Genomic DNA, 10,814 nt, shown 5'->3' on the forward strand with positions numbered 1-10,814 from the left:
TCCCTAAAGAATGAAACAATAAAAACGTTCCAGACAACCTGGCTCCATGAGTACCTGACAACCTCCATCTTGACCTTGTAATAAGAGACCACGTGGCTGCACTGCATGTTTGTGTGTGACCGTATCTGGGGGCACAACATATATAAAAAACTATGCCAAGTGGTGTTCAGGGCTCAGTTCTTGGGTACGAACCCAGCTGAGAGGTGCCAGGAGGAATAAAGTTGTTTCCTGGGAAGAAAAGCCTCAGTGTGAGAATCCTGCTACAAAAGAAATTTAAACAAAAAAAAAAAAGATTTTTTTTTTTTTTGCTCTGATGGTTCTCCTTTATATTTTCACCTAATTTTTACCCTTCTCAGAAATGATACTCAAGGTTAGGTGTTTAGAACACTCCTCCTCTGTACCCCAGAGACTTCTCTCCCTTCTCTCCATCCTGGCTTCCATTGGCCAACAACACTTGTCACTTTGAATTAAATTCCTGCCCGTATTGAAAATAGTCCCTTCTTGACAGGTTCAGACAGGAAGATGTTGCATCCCAGTTTCCTGTTGCTGATGGAATCTGGTCCTGGGGTTGCACTCAAGCAGAACCTTTCCCCTTTGGGTCTGAAATCAACGCTTTCCCTGCTCTGGGAGAATAGGATTACAAAAATGCACAAATACATACGATGGCTATGAGGCACAGAATACCCTAGAATGTTCCTGCTTATTAGAATGTGGAAACGATACTTGAAAATATTCTAGATACTACAAGACATGGAAACTCTATGTGATTGAAGGGTGTATAAATCCACTGCATCCTTAAAGTTGTTTATATTCTGATTTACTGCTTGGGGGTCCCAAGAATGAACGGGTGATTCTGTGTCCGGAGGTGTGCCTGAGGCACTGCGATCAATTTGTTTCTTGTTATCTGTTGTTATCTTATGTTACCGGGCTTTATGCTCTCTGCCATATTTCTCCCCTGTAATGTTCAAATTTCCTTCTAATCAGGTGAAATGATTTTACGAAGATTCCCTGAGTGATTTCCAAACACCATCATATTTAATCTGGAATCTTCTTTCTCCCCATTTCTTTCCCTCTAGTTTTTTTTTTAAAGTTTATTTCTTTTGAGAGAGACAGACTAGGAGCAGTGGAGTTGCAGACAGAGTGCATGAATTCCAAGCAGGTTCCACGGGATCAGTGCAGAACCTGAATTCCAGGCTAAACTCACAAAACCATGAGACCTTGACTTGAGCTGAAATCAAGAGTCAGATGGTTAACTGACTGAGCACCCAGGCACCCTGGTGTGGCCATTTCTGGTGAGGAGAACAAAGGCACAAGAAATGTAGATAAAATTCAATTTTCTTACAACTTGCAACCCACTGGGAAATACTGGAGACTGGCAGAGGAGGATATGGCTCAAGGAATGTACAGGTGCTTTAAGGTTAATGCTTTTCTAGAGACAAAAAGCTAGCTTCACTTGGCCGTAGCCAGACTCTCAGGATCCACTGAGTTTTCTTTTCCTATGAAAATCCCTTGGGAAACTTTTATGTCCACCCCACAGCTTAAAGTACATGATCAATGGCTCCTCACAATCACACTATCGCTCATTCTCTCCACAGATCCTGTCCCTGTGCTTTAATAGGGTCAGCCTCGCTCACCCAAAAGGCCTCCGAATACTTTCTTGAGCATATATTTATTCCTGGCCCATCTGAGGTCACTATTTGTGGGGCAATGAAGGTTCTCACTTCCGTGTAGTAGTTGTAATGACCTCCGGGAGTAGAGGTTCTGAGTCAGTCAGACCTGCATCCCATAGGTTTTTATTTTCTTTGCAGTTATGACACAGACATACTCTTGTTTGTACCTATTTGTGTTTTTAGAAAGTGATGATTCACTTAATTACCAAGTTTGAGCACCTTAAATCCTAACGTACCAGAGAGCACAAATGATGATTGAAACAAGGCACCTGTTTCAATGAGGGGCCCCTGAGTGGCTCCGTTACTTGTGTCTTCACTCAATTTCAGTGCAGAACATGATCTCAAGGCTCATAAGAGAGAGCCCAATGTCAGGCTTCATGGTAACCTTGGGAGGACTCTTGGGATTTTCTCTCTCTCTCTTTTTTCCCTTTCCTGCGTGAGCAATCTTTCTTTCTCAAAATAAATAAACAGTTTTTAAAAGGCTTTCAAGGTGCCAGGTGACTTAGTTGGTTAAGATGGTTAAGTATCTGACCCAAGCACCGCGCTCATTAAAACTGGTTTTTAGGGGCACGTGGGTGACTCAGTCGGTTAAGGCTCTGGCTTCAGCTCAGGTCAGATCTCAAGTTTGTGGGTTCAATCCGCACGTTAGGCTCTGTGCTGACAGTAGCTTGGAGCCTGGAGCCTGCTTTTGGTTCTGTGTCTCCTTCTCTCTCTTCCCCTCCCCCTCTCATGCTCTGTCTCTCTCTGAATCAAAAATAAATAAAACATTAAAAAAAAAACAAAAAAAAATGTTTTTAGTCACCCTGATTATTTTCTATTCTATCACTTCTAGTCTTATATAACTACTTGCAAACGGTATGGATATGTGCATGGAAAGTATAAAGATAGGTCGGTTTTGTGTGCACACCTTCTGACCATCATTCTCAGGTTTGACGCCGGTATGAACATTGGTTTTGGGTCCGTTGGGTGTATTAACCTGTGTGTCCTTTTAGAGGAACTGACTGTAAGTCATTTTACCTGAGTTAAAATCTGATCTGTACCGTGTACCAGAAGCTTGACAAAAGATTCATGAAAAATAGAAGAATCATGTGTTCTCTTAGATTATTATAATTTGTTTTCCATGAATTTATGAGATGCTCTCTACTAACCAGGAAATGCTTTTAAACCTTGTTGCCTTTCTTGCTAGTCTAGTAGAACTTGTAATTGTTATGATCCCATTCAGTTTCAAGTCCTCCAAGAGTTCTTGTCATTGAATTCTTCCTCTTTGTTATTGAAATATGTATCCCTTCACTCAAAGACTCTTGCCTTGTTAGAAATGTGGTCATCGAACTTTCCCAGAACTCCTGAACAGAATCTGCATTTAATAAGATCTCCATTGCACTGCTGTAAATTCTGATTCATGTTAGAATATTAAGTATATTAGTAACTCATCAAAACTTTCCATTAAGAAAGAGACACCACATGACCCACTCAGTTGAGCTTCCAAGTTCAACTCAGGACATAATCTCTCAGTTTATGAGTTTGAGCCCTATGTTGGGCTCTGTGTGACAGCTCAGAGCCTCCAGCCCGCTTTGGATTCTGTGTCTTTCTTTCTCTCTGCTCCTTCCCTGCTCATAGTCTGTCTCTCTCTCTCTCTCCTTCAAAAGTGAATAGACAATCGCAAAAATAGTTTAATACAATAGACACATGTACTGTTTTCAAAACTAAACAGTCACAAATTTTTTTACAAAGAGACATCACTGGTGCCATTGATGTAAAGGAAGAATGCAGGAGTGTGTATGCCTAGGGGGTGCCTGGCTGGCTCAGTCAGTTAAGGTTCTGCCTTTGGCTCAGGTCATGATCTCATGTTATGTGGGTTCAAGGCCCGTGTCGGGCTCTGTGCTGACAGCTCAGAGCCTGGAGCCTGCTTCAGAGTCTTTCTCTTCCTCTCTCTCTGACCCTCCCCTGCTTGTGCTTTCGCTCTCTTCCTATAAAAAAAAATAAAGTCTGTATGCCTATGTTGATGCCTTTATTTTACAAATTCTCTTGAATAAACCAATATTTATATTAGTTTATACCTCAAAGTTAAAGAACATATTAGATCATAATACTGTGTCCCCAATTGTCTTACTACAGAAAGTAAGAAATTCATCTAAGCCAAACCCAGTACTCCTAATATAACTGAACGAACAGGAGATTAGTCCTTGATGAATATTAAAAATTCTAGCAGGCAGGGATGTCAGACAAAGGAAAATTTATTTGCAAGAAATAAGGAGATCACACGGTAAAACTTCAAAACTAGAGGCTCACAGAGGAAGGGAGGGGAATGGTTTCCTTATTTTTTATTTATTACCTTTATTTGAGAGACAGAAAGGGCGGAGGAGGGGCAGAGAGAGAGGCACAGAGAGAATCTCAGGAGGTCCCTGCACTATCAACACCAATGAAGGTTCAAACTCAGAAACTGTGAGATCATGACCTGAGCTGAAACCAAGAGGCAGAAGACTGAGCCACTGAGGCGCCCCAGAATGGTTTCCATGTATTTACAGTTAGGGTGGATATTTACAAAGAGGAAGCTGGGGATACAATTGCACTTGAACCTTAAGAACACAGTTGTATACATTTTCTGTCTGTTACATAGTAAATGGCAGTTGTGCTCCTCCTTGGGGCGTGATCTAAACTTAAAATGAGGTCGAGGGGCGATCCTGGGTGACTCAGTCCCTGAAGCTTCCATCTCTTGATTTAGGCTCAAGTGAGGACCTCACAGTCTTGAGATCAAGCCACAAGTCAAGCTCCTTCCTGAGCATGGAGCCTGAGCGTGGAGCTCGGTTGGAATTCTTCTCTCTGCACCACCCATACTAGTGTCTCTCTTTCAGGAAATAAATATTTTTGAAAAATAACTGTGTTCACTCCATGCTTTACTCTGATGTTCATCTGCATAGATGTGACTCAGGGGCTAAGCCCAAATTGAGCCACTTCAGCTCTTCCCCAAGGCAGTCATTACCTTATGTATTTCCCCCACAGCACACTGAGCTCATGGGTGTGTTTCCTGCAGTAAAAGGGAGGTGTAAATAAGAGGCTAAGTAAAATGAGGGACTAAGGCCTGTGAGCACATGCAGGTAAGCAGTGCGGATTGGGTCACGGGGTCCAGTTGGTGACATGATCTCCCTCCTGCATCTTAGGTACCATTATGACCTCCTGCTGTGTCCACTTGGTAACTGGGGTGTTTGTTGCAGGGGCTGCTGACCTTCAGGGATGTGGCTGTCGAATTCTCTCAGGAGGAGTGGGGATGCCTAAACCACAGTCAGTGGGAACTGTACAGACATGTAATGTTAGAGACCTATGGACACCACGTCTTCTTGGGTGAGGCTAACTCCCTCTAGATTTCAGAAGCCCCACTCAAGGATGTTGTTCCTTCCTGTGGAGACTGTCTCTTAGAAGCTTTCTCTTGCATGCCTGGGATTCAAATCCCTACCGTAAAGAAAGAAGGAGGGGTTGGCAGATGTACAGAAAAGTCTTCATGATATTTCCTTTCAGGTGAGATTTCCCTTCCATAGAGTCACATCATCATTTCATAGATGGATGGCATTTCTAAGTAGTGAGTGGCATAAAATGATATTTCTGTCTTCAGTATGAATTTCTACTCATGATGGGAGTGGAAAGACTCAGAAGTGGAGATCAGGATGTGAGACTTGGAAATCTATCCTGTGTGTTCCAAAGGGGCTGTTGGGCAACAGCATTTGGACATCATTTTCCAGAATTCTAGAATGTCCTCTTTTCTCTACTGAGTCCAATACTGGGTTGAAAGGTAGAATCTCCACCATTACGCTATCTTTTGTTCTAACAAACAAGTCTTGTTGTGTCAAAGCCAGACCTCGTCATCTTCTTGGAACAAAAGAGGGTGCTGTGGGATGTGAAGAGAAAGGAGACAGTAGCCTCATACCCAGGTAAGAGGGAATGAATGAGGCAGATGACAGAGCTGAGGTCCAAATGTGAAGGGTGAATAAAGACCATACAATGTGATTTGAGCAGCCATTCTGGAATGGAAATCAGTTTGTAAAACCTAGTTTTATGTCAATTCGTTTCACAGAGGCACATCTGCTTTCCAATACATCACACCCTCACAAATCTCTAAGGATTCTCCTTCAGTTCCACTTAAAGGTCCTTCACATCTGCAGTGATGGCCTCCATAATCTCCTTGGCTCTCCATTGCTTTGAGAGCTTGGGGTTTTCTCTGTGTTTCTGAGGAAGTCTATATTCATTCATTTCTGAGTGTTTGCCTTGAGTGAGAAGTGCGTCAGGGTAGCAGTAGGCATAGTGGGATTTGGTGCAGAAATCCCAGGAACACTGGGATCAGAGACCATCTAATTTCTGCTTAATGCTTTCCAATATATGGAGGCTTTAATCCTAATCATACAAAATTAAGACCCACCAGTTTCGTCAGTTGATCAAGCACTTCCCTAGAATGAGAAAATCTAACCCTTTCTTTCACTTCAAAAGTTCCATTTTTGGGGCGCATGTGTGGATCAGTTGCTGAAGGATCTGACTTCAGCTGAAGTCATGATCTCACAGTCAGTGAGTCTGAGTCCCACACAGGCCTCAGTGATGAGCACACAGCAACCTTGGAATCCTGTCTCCCTCTCTCTCTGTTCCTCCCCTACTTGGTCTCTCTCTCTCAAAATTAATTAAAGTAAACTTACAAAAAGTAAGAAAGATCACTTTTGATGGTATTAACTAAAATACAAAATTTCCACTCTAAATGTTCCATTCCTCAATCGTGAGATAACTTAAATCTCTTCTTATTTTCTTAGAATTTCTACCAAATTAATGTCACAAAGAAGATAGAACATTTAGAATTCAAAACTTGCAGCCTATAATAAAATCTCTATTCATTTTTTCTTAATCATTGAATCATTTTATAATTTTGTCATGTGTAATAGGAAGTTCCTGTGACTTTGTCATATATGTTTTCACATTCTGAGTAGCTGTATATGAGATTACATACGATTCATTGTATCAAAAACTTTTAAATATCATTCGTAATGTTTATTTTTGAAAGATAGAGCAGGCATTGAGGGCTGAAATGAGGGACACACCAAATTTGAAGCAGGCTCCTGGCTCTGAGCTGTCAGCACACAGTCCTCCCCCCAAGGCTCCAACTCCTAGACTCTGAGATTGCGGCCTGAGCCCAAGGCTGACGCTTCACCTACTGAGCCACCTACCCACCTCTCTAGCTCTAAGACTAAAATCTCAGCGTGTAACCATGAAAGAGGGCCTATTTTGATTTATTAGCTGGTTTTCATGCAGAGGAAAATTCCAACGTATATTTATTAATATCAACCCCAGAAATCTCTAATGAAAGCCCCTATGTATTTAGCACTTAAAAGACATTATTACACAGAATTTCAGGGTATAACTCAATTTTCAGAATCAAGCAAGCAAAAACGATCATTTTTTTAAGGTTTGCTTTTTCTCATTTACTTTGAGAGATGGAGAGACTGGAATAGGGGCAGAGAGACATGAGACAATTCCAAGTAGGCTTCACACTGTCAGTGCAGACGGGGATGTGGGCTGGAACTCACAAATGATGAGATGACGACCTGAGCTGAATCCGAGAGTCAGACGCGCAACCCTCGCTGAGCCACCCACGCTCCCCAAAGCCTTTCATTTCTAATCATACAAACAACATCAATGTTGTGAAATATGCCAACAATAACATTATTAAAAAATATGGGAAATATTTTAACATACAATCTGAGTGATGTAGACAAACTCATGATTTGGGGCTTCTGGGAGGCTCAGTCACTCAAAAGTCAGACTTTACCTTAGGTCATGATCTCAACGTTTGTGGGTTCAGTCCCCCCATCAGGTTCTGTGAAGACAGTAGAGAGAGTGGAGCCTGCCTCAGATTCTGTGTTTCTCTCTCTTTCTGCCCCTTCCTCTCTCACACTCTCTCTCCATGTCTCAAAAAAATAAATAAACATTACAAAAGATCAGTATTTTAAGGAAAAAAAAAAGTAGTGATTCCTTTTTCCTGAAGATGACTTTTTCTGATTTCAGTTTTGTGTTTGACAAATTCTAACTCTCAGCATCAGACAGTAGCAAGTGGAATGCCTTTACTTTCATTTTTACTTTTCAGCTGTATTTCCAAATGAAACTGACAGCCTCCTTTCAGAGACGTTTATAGGAACTTCTATCCAAAGAGTGTCAGTGGATGGATATAAAGGTAGTGTCCTTGAGGATGGACACTTAATGAGGGACCGGAAAAAGGATGGGGACAGTGAGGGGCCTCAAGCACACCTGGGGACTCCTATTCCAGACTAGGATGGTGAATGGCATCCATGTGGGGAGGTCTCTGATCAAAGCGCCAACCTCATTACACGTAAGAGTATACATTTAGGAGAGAATCACACTAAATATGACGCATGTGGGGAAATACTTAACCAGTCCTCCAGTGCTGGTGATCAGAAGAAGTTTCATGTGAGAAAAAGCCAATACACACACAATGAACCTGGGAACATACTTAGTCAGTCATCAAGACCACATATCAATAAGACAATCCATGCCAGACAGAAAGGTTACATTTGTAAGGAATGTGGCAAAGCATTCAACAGGCACTCAGCACTAATTCAGCATCAGCGAGTGCACACTGGAGAAAAACCTTACAAATATGAAGAAGGTGGTAAAACCTTTAATGATGCCTCATCAGTAAATGTACATAGATTAACCCATACAGGAGAGAAACCTTACACACATAAAAAATGTGGGATGGCCTTTCCCCAACACTCACCTCTTACCAAACATCTCCGAATCCATACTGGAGAGAAACCTTAACAAAGCGAAGAATGTGGCACGGACTTTACTCACCAGTCAGGCCTTAACAATCACCACAAAATTCATACTGGAGAGAAGCCTTACCAATGTATCAAATATGGCAAGACCTTTACTCACCAGTCAGACCTTACCAAACATCAAAGAATCCATAACTGGAGAGAAGCCTTACCAATGTAAGGAATGTGGCTAGTTCTTTACTCACCACTCAAACCTTACCACACATCACAGAATCCATACTGGAGAGAAGCCTTACAAATGTAAGGAATGCGGCAAGTCTTTTACTCACCACTCCAGCCTTACCAAACATCACCAAATCCATACTAGAGAGAAACCCTACCAATGTAATGAATGTGGAAAGACCTTTACCAAGCAGACACACTTTATTGGACATAAAAGAATCCATTCTGGAGAGAAACATTAGCAATGCGAGTAACGTGCCAAGGCATTTATCCAACACTCACCTTATTCAACATCACAGAATTCATATACATTAAAACTCTACAAATGTTAGAATATGGCTAGATCTTTATGTGACCTTTACACTTTACTTGACATCACAGTTCATACTAGATGAAAACCTTCCCAATGTAAAAAATGCAGTAAGGTCTTTAATCACTTTTCAATCTTCACTCAGCATCACAGAATTCATCCTGGAGCAACTCTTCCAAATTTGAAGAATATGAGAAAAGTTTTGTGGACTGTTCACCCCTTGCTTCACATTGGAAACTTGATACTGGAGAATAACCACTGAATATGACAGCATGTGGCAAGACTTCTAAGAACTGCTACACTCTGACTCCTGATCAGAGAAGGAATATTAGGGGAGACGTTGCAAATATACAGAATTTGGAGAGCATGTTAATTAGAGCCGAAGCTTCATTCTACATCACAGAATTCATCCTGGAGTAAAAACGGAAAATATAAAGAATGTAGTTAAATCTGTATGACTGCTCAACCATAGCAGGATCGCAGACGTTATCCTGAGGAGAAACATTACAAAGTAAAGAATGTGTCCCACCTATAGCTGGAACTCACAACTTGCTCAATTCCACAGCTATCTTAGAGCATAGAGAGAGAGAAAGAGAAGAGAGAATTGCAGCGCTTACAAGTGGTGTTTGATCCTTCATCAATACTTGAAAAAACACATGAGATTTATATCCTACATCATGACATCATGAATGACGCATGGCTTTCATATCCAATGTACACCCGACAGTGCATGAAAGAAGGTAACTTTGAAGACATAGTTAGAAAAATATAATTGCACATCAAATGTCAATAAATATCACCGAATTCACATTGGGAAGTAGTACATCAGTCTCTATTGAGAAATATATCAAAATACTGATGATAATGAATAATACAAAGTTAACTCAATGTACATGCTCTTATGCCTCAAAAGATTAAATGGATTTGTTGTCGGAGCCATTCTGACAACAAAGTTGAAAATACTTTTTGTGAGCTTAAGGCAGGTTTGCAAGGTCTCCTTCCATCAGATGATAACCCACTCAGTTGTTTTTACCTGAGCACCAACCCCCCCCACAAAGTCCCTTTGTTGATTGGCATATGGAGTGATGTGTCCCCTTATTCTGGCCCTAATACATGCTGATTGCACCTTGTGGAGGAACTTATTATAGGAACTTCTTCTTTTGTGATTATGGAAGCAACCATTGCATTTCCTGAGAATCCTGTTTTTCTTATGCTTCTCAAGTAAACAGGCTATTGACCCCTGCTCACAAAGAAATAACTTTTGTCTTTGCTATGCTAGGAACATTGTCTTCTATTTGAATGCTAAGGATACCTTCCTGCCCATATGATTAGCATTCAATCCCTTACATCTATCACTATTGATAAAGATTATGCATGAATCTTCTACAAATCTAGGTTCTGGTAAATTGTTACCTATCAAAGAATTTTATCATCAGAAATCATTGTCTAAGGCAAACGCCACGTCTGTGCTATTCCCCATACATTTGACCATCAATAAAGCTGAGTCTCAGTCAGTGCAGAGAAGCCTGCCTGTTGATCAGAAAGAATCTTGTGTTTCTCTCATCCGTCCTTTTCACCAACATCATCCATCCTTCAGGGAACCCTGGACCTGCTGGAGCTGAACTCCAGCACCGTTAATTATAAGGAATAAGCTCACATAATCACAGAGCCAGTAGGTTTCATAGCCAGCTAGAGAGCCCAGAGAACTGATGGGTCCACTCTAGTCTGGGAGGCATGAGCTAAATGCCATAGTTCTGGTATGAAGGTGGCAGCTTCGAGACCCAGGAAGAGTCAGCATTTCAGTTTGAATCTGAAGGGAGGAAAGAAGTCAATGTCCCTGTCTGA

General features: G+C 41.3%; 1 protein-coding gene across 1 annotated transcript in view; it reads left to right on the plus strand.

The window, feature by feature from the left end:
* The window catches only part of LOC115291469 (putative protein ZNF720), a 107,422-nt gene extending 97,640 nt beyond the window's left edge, over positions 1-9,782 (plus strand). The window contains exons 2-4 of the mRNA XM_029938941.1: positions 5,498-5,593; positions 7,786-7,872; positions 9,115-9,782. Of these exons, the coding sequence (XP_029794801.1) occupies positions 5,498-5,593; positions 7,786-7,872; positions 9,115-9,224 (293 nt within the window). The 3' untranslated portion in view covers positions 9,225-9,782. The remainder of the gene's footprint in view (positions 1-5,497; positions 5,594-7,785; positions 7,873-9,114) is intronic.
* The last annotated feature ends 1,032 nt before the right edge of the window (positions 9,783-10,814 follow it).

The sequence above is a fragment of the Suricata suricatta genome, chromosome 5 (genome assembly GCF_006229205.1).
Source record: "Suricata suricatta isolate VVHF042 chromosome 5, meerkat_22Aug2017_6uvM2_HiC, whole genome shotgun sequence".
In the NCBI taxonomy this organism is placed as follows: Eukaryota; Metazoa; Chordata; class Mammalia; order Carnivora; family Herpestidae; genus Suricata; species Suricata suricatta.